At 35.3% G+C, this 19,541-nt stretch overlaps 1 protein-coding gene across 5 annotated transcripts in view; it reads left to right on the top strand.

Moving 5' to 3' along the window:
* EPHA7 (EPH receptor A7) overlaps window positions 1-19,541 on the top strand; it is a 194,805-nt gene that overhangs the window by 58,017 nt on the left and 117,247 nt on the right. The window contains exon 6 of one of the 5 annotated variants that reach the window (XM_039342704.1): window positions 2,807-3,451. The exons of the other annotated variants lie outside the window; for them this stretch is intronic. Within the exon in view, the coding sequence (XP_039198638.1) occupies window positions 2,807-2,823 (17 nt within the window). The 3' untranslated portion in view covers window positions 2,824-3,451. Of the gene's footprint in view, window positions 1-2,806; window positions 3,452-19,541 lie in introns of those variants that run through there. 5 annotated transcript variants of the gene reach the window in all.

The following is a 19,541-nucleotide window of genomic DNA, read 5'->3' as shown; positions in this document are numbered from 1 at the left end:
TCTTCAAGACTTTAGAGACAACTAGACAACCTAATAGGAAAAGTAGTAAATACTATCTTACATAAAGCTGTTTTATTATAGGTAGTCCTCGACTTACAACCACAATTGAGCCCAAAAATTATCTTGCTAAGTGAAACATTTGTTAAGTGAACTTTGCCCCATTTTACGACCTTGTCACATTTGTTAAGTGAATCACTGCAGTTGTTAAGCTAGTAACATGATTGTTAATTGAATTTGGTTTCTCTATTGACTTGCTTGTCAGAAGGTCGTAGAAGGTGATCACATGACCCTGGGACACTACAACCTGTCATAAATATGTGTCAGTTACCAAGCATCTGAATTTTGATCATGTGAGCATAGGAATGATGCAATAGTCATAAGTATGAAAAATGGTCATAAGTCATTTTTTCTATGCCATTGTAACTTTGGACGGTCACTAAATGAACTGTTGTAAATTGAGGATTACCTGTTTTGGAAAGCAATGGGATTTCAGTCTACTATTTCCATGCTGATGTTGCTGAAACATACTTACTGGGAACATTGTGGGTGTTATAAGCTTGTGATAACTTTTCCTTTATACTTTCTTATAAATGAAGTTAGCCCACTAGAACATAGAAAGTTAGCCCTTATACACATGGCTCTATTACTTATGAAAATTGGGAGTTAGGAGGAAAATTTCGGGTGCATTTTACTTTACCCGTTTTGACTCATTGATTTTATGCAAATGAAGGCAAATATATGTTTCCCAGGATAATGTTACAGGATCCAATCTGAGCTGGTCGCCGGGACCGAAACTTTATACTTCTAGGCCTTCGGGCTCTTGCAGCTGGAGCCCATCATTAAGGAACTTCTCTCTCCCCAGAATATATGCAATGCACTATTCTACGTATTTTATGATATTTACATCGTTGATTTTATGTTTGCATTTTGGAATAAAAGCCCATACATTTAGGAAGAGATGTAAGGTAATATATGATAGTTTCATTTCAGATAAGGATAGGCAGGGATCTCTCTCGATTACAATGTAGTGAAAAACCATGGACGTATCCTGTGAGAATGAGAGAGAAGATGTTAGCTACTTCATATGACATGTTTCCAAAGAGAGGGAAAAGAAGAGTACAGCAATTTTAGAAGTATTGCCACTGCTTTGCAACTTTCTTCTCTTCAATGCAGAGGAGACCATAAGAAAGGCAAGCAATAATGCCACTATGAATATGTGTATACATTGTTCACATTTTTCCATATGTGAGTGGCATGAAATGCATGCTTTTTCAATTAGTCTGTTGTCTATGAAAACTTTTTTTTTTCATGAACAAAGTACATAAATATTAAAGCATTCTCACATGTCTCAATTTTCTGGTATTTCGTTAGAATGAAATAGCCTGGAGAAAAGGAGATTTCTTCTTGTTTGATTTATAAACAAGGTTTTTTTTATCTTTGTTTAAAACATGATATTTTATTTAAAGATTATTAAGACCCAAGGAATGAAACCTATTCATTTTACTTTTTATTGTTCTGAGTAGAGATCAGTTTGCTGTATAAATTGTGGTCTCCATAGTTAAGGGGAAAGGAAATATTTTAGAATGATTGATGACTATAATTATGTCTAAGAAAGCTTGGAATTCAGTGGAGAGACTTGCTTCTGTTCACGTGTGTGTAGTTATACATAACAAATATACATCTACTATGGAAAAAGAAAAAAAAATAGCCTGATTTATAGCTGTGTTAACTAGAATTCATACTATTCTTATTTATGACTGTGATTGGTTGTGCTATAAAAAGCAGTAGTTACTTTATGTAGTCAGACTTGCTTTATGAGAGTAACCCCTTACTTTGTATATTTCTATTCTGCAATTAAATTAGGTGGTCATATTCATAACAATAGCTGATTCTGTTATGTTGTTTCAGTTTATTTACTGTTCAAGGTTTTACTCACAAAACACAAATCATTGTCTAAAGATAATATCAATTTATTTAGAGAAATTTGGAAAAATAACATAGAGTATATACAATTCATTATTTCTTTTTTGTTCTGCCGATGCAACATTGAATTTTGATGAAAGAAAGTAACTATGCCATAAAAAGGGAAAATCAATGCCAAATCAGAGAAGACTAAATGTGCAGATTATTACAATCAAACACTTCATCATTTGGAATAATATGGAGGAATTTATGTGGCAGATTTCAAGAAACAGTTGAGATTATGTTGTGCAGGATTCATTATATAATTATTTTATGCTCTAGTATAATTAAAAATAAAATTGGCATGCAGTTTTATAAATTTTATAAATTGTAGCAGAACAGTACAATATTTGTTTAGATCTATCTATCTATCTATCTATCTATCTATCTATCTATCTATCTATCTATCATCTTGTATTCAACATTTATTGAAAATAAATCAGAAATTAGCTTTTAAATTTAAATTTAAACTTACATTCTGCTCCCCCCAACTACTCATTCAAAAGCATAACTTCCCCCAATGTCTGTTTTTAATTAAAAGACCTCCCCCAATATACTATTTTGAATTGCATTTTCTAAAATATTCTCTTTTCCTGATGTTTTAAGTGTTTGTTTTTAATAGGACAAGCATTGAAATCTGGATGAAGTGGCAAAGAAATTGAAGCAAAGAAATAAATGATTTTTTTTTTGCTTTTAATAGCTAACTAGCCAGCCTTGTACCGTATTTGATCCGGTTATAAAAGTAGATAGAGGTATTCTTTTAGAAGCCATAATTTAGAAGCAGTCACTATGTGAAATTGCAACTGTGCTTATGACTTTGCTTCACTTTCCCTTTGCTTTACAGACCTGCGAAGATTGTAAATGTGAGCTTTGATTATAAAGTTACTTTTTCATCACCATCGTAACTGTACGAGATGTTACTAAATGAGGACTACCTGTATATTTGAGTGGGTTGCTCCTTATGCACCAAATGTCAAAAAATGCAAATATAACAAAGGCAAATAAAGCTGCATATGGGATAGTAAACACTGTTACATGTCAAAGTTTATCTCATAAACAATATGCTACACTTTTTCAGGTAACTGAGAAAAGTTTTATAAAAGCAGTACAAGTATAATATTCTTTTTTTTAAAAAAACAAAAGCATTTTAAGAAGTATAAAATGAATGCCTTGCTTATAAATTAGTATTTCTTTTTCCAGTTCATTTTTTCCATTTGTTTGTTTTAACTGCTGTCTCTTGTACTTTAGAAAATGAATACGGAATATTTATGCATGATCTGTATTTTCTTTAAAAATTGTATCAAGTTGTAAACATAGAAACAGTGTTTCCTGCTTTAAATTCAGTTAACCAAATGTCTTCTAAATTTGTACGAGCATAGCATGAAGAACTAAAATAAAATAAGGTTCTTATTTGTTCTATTTTGTAGGTGTAAGTACAGTAAAATCAGTGCTAGCATGTAAGGTAGTATGATAGCCTAAATTAAAATAATAAGATAAGATAAGATAATCTTTATTGTCATTTTTTTACTGTGGGCACAACGGCACACATTAAAAATGAAATTTAGTTGCCCGCTTTCAAAGTGAAACACATACATGACACACACCTAAACATACTATATACAACATATGTATAGACCCACACCCCTACATATATGTAGCAAATAAATATTAAATACTGTCCATCTTGAATATATAACGGAAGGAGGAAGCTTGAGAATTCACAAGATTAATGCTGTATGGAATGAAATTATGGCTGAATCTGGATGTTCTGCTACGGATACCATGAAGCCTTCTCCCAGAAGGTAACAAGGAAAAAAGGTTGTGAAGAGGATATGTACTTCCCAGATGATCTTACGGACCCTGCTCAAGCAACGCTTCTGTGCTATGTCCTGGATGGGAGGGAACTGCCAATGATCTTTTCGGCCATTCTCGCACTGCCTTCCTGTCTGAAGCAGTGATGTTTCCAAACCAGACTGTTTTTTTTTTTTTTTTTTTTTTGTTAAATGATTGTTTAAACAAAAAATTGCTTAATATACTAAGGAAGTGGAAAATTTTGATTGATGGATGGACTGATTGATTTTTGTTTGTTTGATTGATTCTATGCCATCCATTCAGTTTATATCTTGCTGCTAGTTTTCTTCTCTCTTCTTCCACCTTCCCCAGCATCAGAATCTTCTCCAGAGAACTAGGCCTTTATGTAATGTCTCTATTTGAAGAAGGATAATTTGAGACTGGTCATTTGTTCAATGATAAATTGATCTGGTTTCTTGGCTGTTCATAGTATTCTCAGGATTTTTTTTTCCAACACAACAATATTCTTCCTACTCAGTCCAGGTTTTGATTCCATAAAGTGCCATAAGGAACACCATTCTTGCACTATTTTGATCTTTGTAGGTACAGAAATGTTATGGCATCTGAATATCTTTTCTAATGTCTTCATGGCTACTCTGCCAAGTGGTAATTTGTAGCATATTTCTTGATTATTTGTTCCTATACTGTTGATGGTTTATCATTTAAAGTAGGCTCTGTGCACCACTTCAATATCTTCACTACCACTTCTAAAGCTCATTGTTGACGTAGGTTTGGTCTTCTTAATATTTAATTGACGTTTAGTACTAGGAGCTGCAGGTCCTTTGTACTTTTGGCTATCAGTATAGCATAGCATAAGTTATTTATTTTTCTTTCTCCAATTTTAAACCATGCTCATCTCCCGATTCAGTTTCCCGTTATTCAGCATAAACTAAAGGGAAAGTGTGCAGCCTTGTCACACTCTATATAACTGTATGTGGAGCTTTTCAATCATGGTTGTCCCAACAATGTTTTTTCAGGAGGCAACTGTTTTTCTTGGAAGATGTTTCGCTTGTCATCCAAGAAATTTCTTCAGCTTGTCCTTCCATTCCCCACCATTCAGTCAAAGCTGGAGAAGCTTCTTGGATGAGAAGCAAAATGTCTTCAAAGAAAAACAAGAAAGTCCAGTTGCCTCCTGAAAAAGCACCTTTGGAACTCTTATATGATAGCATGTGATCATTGAAAAACAGATTACCAAATACTTGATATTTTTTCACCTCTGTTTTAATAGAAGATTGAGTAAAAAATGGGCAATTGCTTTAGATGACTGAGAAACTTGCCTAGACAAAGTGTTTTGCAATATTCCCGAATGTGACTGGCTTCCCTTCCTGAAGGCACAATGCCATTCCTTCCACTCCTCTTTTCAAAAATTCTTTGAAGCAAGACAGGCAAAAATCTGAACAGATAATCCTTCAGAGGTCAAGTATTAATATTTTTTAAAAGGTTTTATTAAGCACCAGCACATATAAAACGAACCCTGAGAATCTGTGAAGATCATTTTGAGGGAAATATATTAATTTTAAGCATTCACATGTAAACTGCTCAGATGTACACCACAAAGCAGCTTACTCTGGGTTTGAAGATTTCATTGGCAGCTGTTGACAGAATATCAGACCCAAAATAAAAGTAGACTATGCCCATTCAGGCCAAATGCTTGGCAATGCTTCATTTTTAAGGGAACTCACAAAGCATTAAGCAAGCAGCACTCACACATAGGTTTGTTGTGACTTTCCCCAATAACAAATACTTCCCAGGACTATCGTTCAAGCAAATTGACAGTATATGTCAATGCTGCTAACATTGGATGTTCCCTCTCCGACAACTGATGGAAAATACAGCCATTTTCTCTTCTCCTTTAACATGCTTTCTTGCTTTTAGAAATTAGGTGAAGCGGGGAGAGGGTTGGGATGAGAGCTCAGTTAGCTATAATAATAATACTGCCATGGGAACCCAAGGACAAGCTGATAAAGTTTTGGCAGGCTGAGAAGCCGAGGAGAAAGCCCGTGCTTTAAGCTAATTGGGAGATGTGCTTTAGGACAGTTTATTGGGGTGGGAATTGTACTTTGCTACTTTGTATCGGGGGAAGGGAATTTAGTTTTGGGTTCAACTATATAGTTCTGATACTTTATTTCCCGAATAAAATGTTCTTTAAGGAAGAATTTTGCCTTGAAGTTCTTTTGATGGGTTTCATCTATTGGAACCATGACAGTATATTTTAATAACAATTCCAATGTAACTGTGTTCTCCCCATGGTGAACTTTTGGTAGGACTCAATAGTCTAGATGCTTTGAACAATGTCATTTTTGAATGTATTCCTTGATTTACGATGACAATTGGAACCAGAATTTCCATTGCTAAACAAGACAATTGTTAAGTGAGTCATTCCTAATTTTGCAACCTTTTTTTTCTACGGTTGTTAAGTAAATCACTGCAGTTGTTAAGAGAATCATGTCTTTAAGTGAATTTGACTTCGCCATTGACTTTGCTTGTTGGAAGTCAGCTGGGAAGGCTGTAAATGGCATTCACCTGATTCTGGGATATGGTGACCATTGTAAAATACACGCCAGTTGCCAAGCACTTGAATTTTGATCCTGTGATCATGGGATGCTGCAATCATTGTAAGTGTCAAGACTGATCATATGTTACTTCCTTCAGTGCTATTGTAGCTTTGAATGGTCACTAAATGAATGATTGTAAACCAGGGATTGCTTGTACACCATATTAATCACTAGTGTTTTAGAAAAAACAGCTTTTTAATACTGCAAAAGTAAGAATACCTTATTTTGTATGGCATACATTAGTTAGGGCAGTGTTTCTCAACCTTGACAATTTTAAGGCATGTGGACTTCAACACCCAGAATTCCAAAGCCAGTATTGCTGGCTGTGGAATTCTGGGAGTTGAAGTCCACATGCCTTAAAATTGTCAAAGTTGAGAAACACTGAGTTAGGGAGATCAACACTTCACAGAGTAGTCCTAACGACCAGTTCTTTTGATTACATCCCTGCGTGCTTATCCATGGTGCGCCATGGTGGATGAACTAGCTTGTATCATCTGGCTAGTGGTGTTCAGGTTGATGACATCTTCCAGGGCCTCTTCTACCTATCTCGCCTCATGTCCAGGCAGGTCCAGCTCTAGCTTCCGTTCTCCCCACACAGCTAGCCTTTCCACTGAAGTGGTAGCCATTTATCTATTTGCAATGATGCTTTCAAACTGCTGTGTGGGCAGGGAGGAATTAGAGATCAGTGATGGGAGCTCACGCTGTTCCGCAGTGCTTGTACTGCTGGATTGTCAACCATTTCTGGTCAGTAGATTCAGTGTCCTTAAGCCACTGTGCCACTTGCCTCCTAGCATACATAATTGTGTTGATAATTTGCTGAGATAGCGGTAAATTTCTAGTATTATTTGATATTCTTTTCTACCTTTAATACTAATATAGTAAATGTTGATTTTTTTAAAAAATATTTGTTTCATTAATGATGAATGAGAGCAAGTCTGATAAGACAAATACTCTGGTGGAATTATGTACGAGTCTACCAATGGAGTGAATTATAGCTACAAGCAAAATACATTGATCCAAGAGGATCATTAACAGCTTTAGTCAATTAAACTAAGTATCAGGGAAAGGAAAGGACATAATCATGATATAAATAAAACTGTTGCTTTTGTCCGTTAATCTTTGTCATTCTTTTATATTCTTATATTAAACTATTATACAATCTTTATTGTAAGAAGAAAATAAATGAACAATACAATATATAGGAAAAAAATACAGCCATAATGCATTTAAAAGAAATCAGTCACATAGGGATAGATAATTATTGCAAAGCAGCAAAATTAATTTAGTATGACTAAGAAAAAATTAAATATGTCATGTACCAACATGCTGAAGATATACATAGAAATCCATATTTCCTTCTTTTGGAGAGGATACAAAAACAAGACAAGGAGATGTGCGAAAGACAATTAATATGGATTTTGAGTGAGCAGTTCTTAATTATCCATAGCATGTCAACATGAGATAATTACTATTTCAATTTTAACAATATTTGTGATTTACAGCAGTACTGTAGAACATGGAAGAACCAAGATAAAATAATGTGCTAAGAATTACAGAATAGGATCTGTATCTTAACATGAATTACTAATCTCACTTCAATTAATATGATATTGATTGATGGTGTTTTTGGCCAGGTTGATATTATTTTTCTTTGTAATGTATAGTACTTAAGGTCTTATAAAATACTGCATAAAGTAAATACCCAAAGATAGATATATATTGCATGTTTGCACACATTAAGAAATGCATATGGTGTTACAGGAGGATAGGATTTGTGCTTCATGAAATTCTAGAAACATACCCCAATATTTTAGTAAATATGGGGGCCTTATTTCATTAGAAGAGACACTTAAGTAATACCCAATACACATTTAACTTAACTGATTTCCAGACAGTGTAATCATTAAGATTAAAGATGTTGTGAGCTAGGTAAAATACAGTAGTATACCAACTGCACTATTCAAATTAAATGGATTCTTGAAATATATATTTGATAGATTATTCCTTTTCTATGAAAACCTGGGAGATTTTCAGAAACTTATAGACATATTTTTGTATAAATATTTGTTCAGCAATCCAGTTATATAAGATACACATCACCTCTTGTTATAGTCTTAAATTCTACAATATAATATAAAAATGAAGGCCTATTGATTAGTATTTACTGACAAATTTTCCAGTGTTACTGGTGGAGTAAAAATCTTTGATATGTATCAGAGTTGTAGTGCTAAAGTTTTTGAAATGTTATTGTCTCTTCTATGGACAAACACCTGAAACACTAAATTGTGTACCACTAGCTGTATGAAATACAATTAAACAAATTAGATACAAAATTTAGTGGCATACCTGAAGTTAGACATAAAATGTCCTTTGTCCCATTTTTTCAAACACGTGCTGTGCATGCGTGCAAAGTTTTTTTGTAACCTTTCTAGCATCCAATAAGTAGCCTACAAGCATGTGCCCTGTCCATAAGACTAGCATTATCCTGGTTTATTTCAAGATTAATTGTAATTTTAGTTTGTAAACTAACTATGCAGGGACGGTAAGGCTGAGGTCTCAGTTAATTTAAGAAACTGAAGATGTAATATAAAGAGTACAAACTAGCCATAATTTCTTATTTCTTAATAAATTCACTTTCTAATCTTAAATATAATTATGGTTTATGCTAACACTGGTGTTGGAAATCTCTATTTCCTGACATTCTGTGTCTCTTCTTGAAATTTTACAACTATATCAAGGTTTTGAGGCAATGACCACATGTTTCTTGTGCAGTCTACTTTCATAATGGAAAGAAACTGAAGAATGTCTAAGAACAGCATGATTTTTGCTAGTCTCTCTCTCTCTCTCTCTCTCTCTCTCTGTGTGTGTGTGTGTGTGTGTGTGAGAGAGAGAGAGAGAGAGAGAGAGAGAGAGAATAATGCAATATGAATAATCTTTCTAGCTCTGTCTTTCTCCCTCATTTTTTTGTCAGCTGTTTAGAGGGAGAAGAAATGTTGTGGTTTGACTGGAATTGCTAGGGAAAATGGCTTCTACTCTCTCTTTTATAATACAGCATCCTAGTAAGTTGTAAAAATGTGCAATTGGAGGTATGCTCAGGCCAGTCTGACTTGAAGTGCTGCTAGCCACACCTGTATCTCAATTCAGAAAGCTATTTGGCATAATGAGTAATGCTTAGGAGTTCCTGGCTCACAGCTTCTACTTTGAATATATTGACATTTGAAACTGGGTGAATCCAAATTTTAAAGTGGAATGAGAGGTTGAGAAGAGTCCCTGACATCTATTTACTTTGTTTATTCAAATTACTGTTCTCCTGCTTAACGTTTGACAGACACCTTGCTGATATGAAATTACTTAAAAGTGCAGTGTGGGGTTTTTTTCCTCATCCTTTTAAGCACACCTAAATACAGTATTACAAAGCTGAACAGTATGCTATTGTTATTACTGTGACATTTTTATTTGTATGCAAAATGATTTGCATTAACAGGTAGAAACAAGACTGCTATCAAGTGAACCACAGCCAGAAATAACTCATTGTCTAAATTTTTTACATTAAGTTGTTTTATAGAAGACTGTTGTATCCATATTTTCTTATAATCACTATTCAGAAAAATAATATTATACTATAATTCTTTTGTTAAAGTTAAATCTTGCTCCTCTTTAGGTATTAATGCTGTGTTAGCCCCTTTTAAGTCTTTGGCTCCTTAACTCCCTATAGGATAATATTCAACATATTTTAGAGCAGACATGTCAAACTTGCGACATGTGACATCGTGCTTTTTCCCCAGTGCCGGCAATGGGGTGGGCGCAGTTTCGTCGTGACGCATCTGGCCCACGGGCCGGGAGTTTGACGCCCCTGTTTTAGAGGGATTGTAAGAGTTTGTCTTACAAGGTAAAAGAGGTAATCCATCTGGTCCTAGCACTTTTCCTGGTTTATGTCTTTTATATCTTCAGAAACTTTCCTTATTATTATAAGTCCATTCATATTCTGTCTTTGGTTCTCTGTAAAATTTGATAAAGTCATTCTTTTTTCCAAGACAATATCATGACCTTTGCACAAGTTAGAGTAATACTAATGAAAAGTTTTTTTCTATAGCCATTGTTCATTAACACAGCACCTCGCTCTTGAGGTTTTTAAATCAGTTTTTTATTTTTGTTTTCTTAATTTATACACTAGTGATTTCCCTCATTTATCCAAATTTTGATGTTCGTTGTCACTATTAATTTTTGAAACTTAAGTGAATAGAGGTTACTGATGCAGAATAGATAATTTATTGGAGTTTTATAATTTTTCTTTGTCACCTTTTTTTTAAAAAAACTTAATTTTTCATGTTAATATTTAAACAATTCACATAATCCAGTATTTGCAGTCTGCTTCTGTTTCCAGCATTGTGCAAAAGTTCCGAAGCAGTGTACAATTTCATTATTACACTTGCCGAAATAGAATTAAATTCTGACTTATCATTGTAGCTTCAATTCTTGAAGGAGAAACTTTTATTGTTATCGGCAAAAGACACAATAGTTGGTGTTTCTAACATTATTAGAAGATACAATGCTATTAGGCAGCCCCTCCCACTTTCTGTATCACTTCATACAGTTATTAGTTTAGGTTTTATATGCACTATTAAATAGCTTGCTTTCCATAAAATTGATGTTATGTTACAGTATATTGTTATAGCAAAGGTTAGTTGATTGGATAATTTCATATGTGCACTTGGTACCTATTTTTTATTTACTTATTCCTTATTTATTTCTTTATTGAATTTGTTTGCCATCCATCTTACCACGAGCTGACATTAGCTTTATACCCTCCCTTTTCTCTAGTAGCTCAAAGCAATATATATGGTATTATGTCCTCCAATTTTTACCTTCTCAAAAACCTTTGTACCGTGTTTTCCCGAAAGTAAGACCTACCCCCCAAAATAAGCCCTAGCTTGATTTTTTGGGTGGGCCTAATATAAGCCCTATCCTCAAAATAAGCCCAGGTTTTGAGAGAGGAGCATGCTTAAAAATCAAGCTAGGGCAGGGGTCAGGGATGGAGTTGCCCCATGTGCCCCACACCCACTTATCAGGACTCCCATGAATTGACACCTGCCTCTCCTCATTGGTCCACTTCTGCAGTATCCCCCGGTCTGCATTTTGCAGTCATTTTGCCGCCTTTCCAGCAGGCCTCTGCAGCCAAGAACCGAGCTATGGAGAGATAAAAAGTATATATTCAATTTGTCCATAGCTGACTGAGAATTTGAACATGGTATTTGTGATCCTAATGTAGCACCTTGAACCCCCCCCCCCCTTTTTTTTTTTTTTACTATTCCATAATTTGAGGTTTTGGAATTTAGCTAGTTCAACACTTGTTTTTTTTTTACTTGACAATCAAATACTTCTGAAAAGATTAGAAACACGATGTGGGAACAGTCATTTTTCCTAGTTGCTTGTCCCATAACCAAATATTCAGAAATACAAGGACTGATTGAAAGGTAATGCTTCCATTTTCATATCTGTAATTTAAATAGGGAAATTTTAAATAAATAAAATGGGAAAATAATCCATGAAATGGGCCCTTTTGTTACTTGTATTTAATGATCATGTAAACACCATCATACAGTATACAATCCTGCTAACAATGGACTAGCTTCTTAAAACTATTACAAAAAATAAAAATAACTCCACCCTTCATCTCTTCAAACAAATCCAGACAGCCTATTGTACCTTTTCATTTGAATCAAACATAGGTCCACAAAGGTATGCCTTCAAATTTGAAAAAAATATGGAAGTCTTATAGTGCCAACTCTGGACTGTGTGGGATGAGTTAAAAATGAATAAGACGCAACATCACAATTGCTATTTGGATGGCTCCTGTGGTACGAGACCTAATATCGTATGGCTGCAAAAGTTCCTCCTTGTACTTTTGAATTCTGCTGAACTGTATCAAAGTTTCCAACATTGCATTGAAGTGCTCTAAATTGATAGCAGTGAAAGGTTCACCTCTGGCCTTATGGCTTTAAGAAACAATTTGAATTTATTTTTATTTATTTACTAAATTTATCTGCTGACCATCTCTCCAATAGAATTGAAAAAGTTCAAGAAATCCATGTGAATTAACACCATTTGAATTCCCCCGAAACCCCCAAAGCCTAGGGTTTGATTCCCCCCCCCCGCATGGGTGAAGTTTTGTAATTATATTCCATGGATTGATGCTGCATTTCTGGGTTATTAGGATAAGCCTATGTTTCATTAGCTATTTCAGTGCTGTGAAGAAATTCACTACCTTCATTCTTGTTGAGTGACAGCAATTGCTGTCAAATGTCAATTCTCAGCTTTCATCTCTGCTTGCAGCATGCAAGGAACACATCATGCTCAAACCTTCCAATATAGAAGAACATCCATAATGCAATGGTCCACACGTAACTGTGAAATTCCAAGCTTGACAGTTATTTCCCTTTTGAGTGATCTGTCAATTGCCCTTAATCAGTTTATCACCTTTTCTCATGTGAACTTGCTCAATTGCTGTCACAGATTGTCTATTTCATTCTTGATAACATACATCAACTTTTCCTGGTTCACCATCTGGTTATTTCTTGCCCTAGCAATGTGGCAGTACTTACACCAACACAGTTATTATCATTTGCTGTGAATTTCAATTGGAGGGACTCCTTCAGCAATCAAAAAAGCAATCACGTGTTGCTTAAAAGTCAGTGATGAGTGCCTACTCCAGGCTTCCATTGCAGGAAAAATAGCCACACAACCTTTTCTCAAAGCAACTTCACTCCAACAGAAGTTAACTAATGAATTAAAGAATATATCATAACTTCTAAAACATCAGACCTGTCATCTATTGCTGATATAAATGTTTGGAGGCACTACCTTTCATTCAAAAATGTATGCTTATTTCTATTAACAGAAAACATTTACATGGACTTACCCAAAAAAGTAGCTGATAGTATGAACTTCCACTGCCGACCATTGAAACTGTAACAATAACAGCAGCTTGATAATTAATATGGACGTGGCATGCATAACAATTTATGATAAATTCATGAAGGTTCATTTTGTAAGGATATAAACTTTTTTATGTTTAAACTTTACTATATGGTTTTTTCTAACAATTTGTAGCCTTCTATGTGTAGGAACGTCATTCATGACACTAGACTAGGTGGTTTATTAATATATCAATAGGCTTTTTATGATATATGCATATAATGATTTTTTTTCAAAAAAAGTGAAACACAGATTATCATTGCTGTTCCATCTTAGATGATTTTGTGTTTTATAATCTTTCTTTGTTGGAAATAAAATATAATCTTACACTTTGAAGAAGAATAAAATAAAAACGCATGCAGTAATTGTAGTTACCATAAACTAAAAAAGGTAAGGGCGTGCCTGAAGTTAACCTGTACTTTTGAATTTTTTTAAAGTCTTTTGATTTATCTGTCACCTGATCTATCAGCAATGAATAATTTTCATGGAAGGTGCACTTTAATTACATTCCCATTTGACTTGCATTATCATGCTCTATCTAGGTAATTAATCTCACCAAGTATCCAATTTCGGCCTTTATTGCTGGCAGGCAGGCCTCTTGAATTATGTGTGTTTAAGTGTGTATTGGCTCTCTTTTAAGATAGCCATATCACGAGACTGTTTTAAGACTGCTTACCAACTATTAAAATGTGACCTGAACTTTGGAGTGATCTGGTTGATTCGTTTATTTTGCTTCATTACCCAATATTTAAAAAGCTTGGTAAAAAGCTTCAGTTCACAGAAACAGAAAAATCGCTAAAGTAGCAAAGGTTTTGGCAATGTGTTGACAAAATAGTTAGAAAAAAGATAATGCCCACGTTAACTGGGTTATGCTGCTTCATTATTCCTTTTTGGTGAAACTCCTGTGGCTAACTTATACTACCATGTGAAACAGGATCAATGAAGGGGAAATGGAAATGGTTTCTGAGGCTGGATTAAGGGTGAGAAAATAATTTACCCACTGTTCCTGGTTCACTTTATATTGCAAATGGACTATAAAAAGAATAAGATGCTTTAATTTTTTAACTACACTAATTGCTGAAGGAGATGGCCAAGAAGAGGGATATGCAGACTAAATCGGTAATATGGAAAGATTAAGAGAGTAGTAATTTTTTGTTTTAGGAATGAAGTAAACAGTTTGTCTTGTGATTTCAAAGATACATATTCCCCACCTCAAGTTGAACAGTTTTAATTTCTTACTAGGGTGTATTTTTACTGTGAACCAAATTCTATTATCCTTCCTGATGGGAGGATAAATTTAAATAGTAGCAAGATGGGCAGTGAATGAATGAATGAATGAATGAATGAATGAATGAATATTACAAATAAATTAAATTTAGAATTCCATTTTTTCTAAAAAATGGAAAGCACTTAAAATGCTTAAGTTGAACCTACATATTAACACCCATAGTCTGATAGAGAAGATTATTCTTAATTCCTATTATGTAATACTTTAATAGGATTCTAGCTAAGATCTGCTGTAATTAAGTTTATAAAATAGTCAAAGCCATGGAAAATAAAAAATAAACCTATAAAAGAAATCAAAATAGAAACAGGAATGTAATAAGACTCTTTATACACTTGAAGGTTATATATAAAACAAAATGCTTTCATCTTTCTGAAAGTGATTGCTTTTTGGAAATAATGTAGGTAACTCTTAATGTAGGAAATAATGTAGGCATTCTTAACTTAATTTGAGTTCCTTAGTTTCCAAAAGTTTGGTTTTAGTTTGTATAACTGATGCTATCTGATCCTGCAAAAATTTTAATGTGCTTAATATTATAATGATACTTGTCTATATGTTACATTAGATACCTGTGTGAAAAATTACGGCTTAATTCACTGATTTAGCATCCAGACAATTTCTGACATTCCTTTTTTTATTTTCATAATTTTTAACACCTTATTTTAGATTTGCATTTAATACCTGAATTCTTTTCACACGTAATATAAATAACTTAAGAACTACTTTCCACAATCTAATACTTCAATTATTTAGTCCACAATTCTGTTTGCAACATCAGCAAAGTGAGAATTTTTTAAAACTTTTTTTTTTTTTGGCACAAGTATCTGTTGCCCAGGGGTATATGTATGAACATGGAGAATCAGTTTAGTAGTTCTGATAAACTACATTTACTGTAGTGTAATATAAAATTGCTGTGATAACTACTTTTAGATTACTTGTGAAATGTTTAATCCTTTAAAAACATAACATAAACAGATTACTACTTTCATAAGTAGTAGCCATGAATCACGTAAACTAACTAATGTTTCATGTGGAATATTTTTTTATCCTAAGGCTACCAGTTTGGAGTTCCAAAAATCCAGATGACCACTAGATGTGATAAAGAGATACATAAGACTCTGAGGCCATCCTCCATTTTTGCATCTTAGGTCTGGCAGCCCTAGTTTCTCCTGGCATTGTGCTAAACTAATTAATTTGGTAGCCTGCAAATGTATATTATATGGACAAAAAAAGATGTCTGTTATTATTATTATTTATTTACCGTATAATGGGAACATGAAAGAAGAAAAGCAAACATATACATACAATCAACATAATTATATACAAAACTTCTATGCAGTACAGAGGTGGCCTCATAATTGGATGTCCAATTCAGCTATCAAGACAATCATCCCTGGTGTTGCTTCATGCAGGTCTTCTAGCAAACCAGAGAATGCACATGTATGGGCAGTCTTGTATGATATGTTTAATAGTTTGCATATCAGCACCGCAATTGCAACAAGAGAAATCTTTCTATCCCTACTGATACAGGGCAGAGACACTTCTGTATCACACCAGAACCAGATATAAAGAGGCAAGTCAAAACCAGGTGGTTTGGTGGAGGGATCACTAATGGTCAGGCCAGAAGAAGGCACCTAAGACCATTCCTCTATCCGGGCATTCTGGGGATTAAACTGGGTAGATGTGAAGTGAACAGATGTTTTCCAAGTTGGCCTGCAGGATTCCAATCTTGTGATGGACTGTGCATTGTCCTAGTGACTAGGGAGGGCGTTGTTCAGCATCTTTGACCATAGCCAAACGAGAGCTTATTGTCTTCTAATGTGAGGTGATATGATATTGCTAAATATGGTAACCAATCCACAGGAGTGGGATGCAATGTGCCAGAGATGATACTCATTGTCTGGCAGACTTGGACATCAACCTGTCATGCCTCCATCGGAGCCTGAATGTGATGAGGAAAATGAGCTGGAACAGGACCCTATGGAGGTTGAGGGAGAGGTGTCTGTGGCTTCAGAGGAATGTGGGGAAGAGCAGGCAGAGGCAGGCCGGGGCCTTTCAGGATTGGGACAGGATGAACAGGAGAGACAGAGTTCAGGCGATGAGCAAGGGCCACCCCTTCCTGATCCTAGAGCATGGAGAGTGGGGAGGAGGGAACAACGCAGGCAGGCTCAACTACTCAGGAGGAGAGGGTCCTACCCCTCTCCACAAGGCACACCTGGAGACTGAGACTTAAGGAGACACTGTAGAGAGAGGCATTTGTCGGAAACAAATGCTGATTCCTTGGAGTTTTGTCTCTTGTTGCTGATCTCTTGTTTTGTATTGTGATTTCTGCTTGGAAACCCGGAAACTCTGACCCTTGAACTGACTGACAACATTGCTTGGATGTTCAAAGACCTCGGATTGTATTTTGGCTTCTCTTCTGAAACTGCTCAGGCAAGCTTGTATTTCCACAGACTCGTTAGATTTTGGATGTATGTGTCATTCCTTGTTATCTCTGTGGCCTTGAGTAAATTACTCTTCTAATCAGAGGCGGCTGAAGGTGTGTGTCTCTTCCTTTGTTTTGAGGCTTGCCAGAAACATGGGAGCATTTGGGGAAAATTTGGAGCAATTAAAGGGCGGTTTGAATTGACTGCATTACCTCTGTGCTGTGCCCTGGGTCATCACACAACCATTTGGGCATGGACTCTGTTAAGCCAGTTGCTGGTCCAGTATTCAGCTGTGGAATAAACCAAACCCTGGGCTGTTGTTTGTAGGGTGTTAGCCTCAGCACCCCAGTATTAGAAGAGCCGAGGTAGCGCAGCAGTTAGAGTGCAGTACTGCAGGCCACTTTAGCTGACTGTGTTCAGCAGGTCAGCGGTTCAAATCTCACCGGCTCAAGGTTGACTCAGCCTTCCATCCTTCTGGATAGGTAAAATGAGGACCCAGATTGTTGGGGGCAATGTAAATATATATACATTGCTTACTGGTGTACACCGCTTAGAGAGTGCTTGCACTTAAAGCGGTATATAAGTCTCATTAAAAAAAAATAAAAAAAAAAATAAAAAAATGTTTCAGCCAATCTGTTCAGTAAACTGTTGCACCATTTCAATTTTGCAGCTTTTTTGTCTATGAATTCAGTTTATTTTTCAACAACATTCATAGTTTCATAACACTCTATGAAGAGGGAGTCAAGCTATTTTCCAAAGCACCTGAAGGCAGGACAAGAAGCAATGGATGGAAACTGACCAAAGAGAGAAGCAACCTAGAACTAAGGAGAAATTTGCTGACAGTTAAACAATTAATCAGTGGAACAACCTACCTCCCGAAGTTGTGAATGCTTCAACACTAGAAATTTTTAAGAAGAGACTGGACAGCCATTTGTCTGAAATGGTATAGGGTTTTCTGCCTGAGCAGGGGGTTGGACTAGATGACCTCCAAGATGATGATGATGATGATGATTCATTGCACAGTCAACCAGATGTTCAGACTGGATTTGGCATTTTTGTCTACCAAGGACCTGGGATAGGCAAATGTGAACGTTTGAATTGATGGTATTACAGAGGGAAGTTGTTCCTAGTAAGGCCGCCTTTTCAATTGAATGATGGTGAATTTGTCAATGCCAATGGTGTACAAGTGGTACTCCAGTTGTTTTGGGATTGCACCCAGGCGCCTATTACTATCAATAAAATAAAATGGAATGTTTGAACCCTAACACTTAATATGTAGATAGATTGCTATTGATTGTAAAAGGGAATGATTTGTTTGGATCTCTAATACATAATATGCAGATTGTTCTTGCAATTACATACACATACACACAAGTTGCACTTGTGTGTATGTGTATGTACGTATGTATTTGTACACATATACACACATACAATGGAAGAGAGGTAGGATGTGAAGAAAATAATTTGCTCAATATTTTCATCATTACACTGTCATGATTCCAACAGATGAAACTCTTTAAAAGAACTTTGAGGCATTGTTTACCTTAAATAATCTTTTATTCAAGAAACAAAGTATCGACACTACGTAGTTAAAGCCAAAACTGAATTCCCCTCCCCTGGGCACAAAGTAGCAAAGCACAATTCCCTTCTCCAATTAACAGTCATAAATCACATTCCCCAATTAGCTTGAAGTGGGCTTTCTCCCCAGCTCTCCAGCCCACCAAATCTTTTTCAGCTCTGGGCGCAATAACCTTGATTCCCACGGCTGAGTTATTGTTGTTATAACTAACTGGACTCTTATCCACATCCCCCTCCTGGCATCATCTAACTCTAAAAGCAAAAGAGAAAAGATGGCTACATTTCCATCTGTTGTCAAAGCAAGAACATCTGATGTTATCAGCGTTGACATACACTTTCTTTTTAGAACTTTAAACTTCACTACAGAATCCAAGACTATATCTGTAGCTAATAGTACACTTTCTAATAGTAAAGTATATTTCCTTTTATTACACATATAAGCACCAGTGGCTTATAATATAGCACAGAATCTGTCTCAGGGATATTACATTTACTGAATATTTACTGCTAGTCACACAGAACCTTCAATTATGCTATGGGATGACTGCTCATTAGCTAATTTCATTAGAAAGCCACACTGACTGATAAAAGAATGGGAAGTGATGTGCCCTGTGCTTACCATTCTCGTTGCAAAGACCCACCAGCATTTCATGCCTTTCTTCTGCCTGTGACGTAAGGCTAAGAAGTGACAAACTTTTTAGCCCTAGCATAGAGGGCTTCAGAGTTTTTGTTCAGTAACGCTGAAATTCTGAAGAGAACATCAGTTATTGCTTCAGTGAAATGATGCAGATTTGAAAACATCTCATCTTTATGGCTTTATAGATGTTTTTTAATTATATGCCATCATATAAAATTACCATTAAAGAAATTGCAAAATTTTATTTCAATTCGGTGAGCATTTTGGTATAG

This window comes from Crotalus tigris, unplaced genomic scaffold, assembly GCF_016545835.1.
Source record: "Crotalus tigris isolate CLP2741 ecotype Arizona unplaced genomic scaffold, ASM1654583v1 scf7180000017804.1919176, whole genome shotgun sequence".
NCBI lineage: Eukaryota > Metazoa > Chordata > Lepidosauria > Squamata > Viperidae > Crotalus > Crotalus tigris.
Note: the sequence above shows the minus strand (reverse complement) of the source record. Positions and strands in the feature narration are given on the sequence as shown.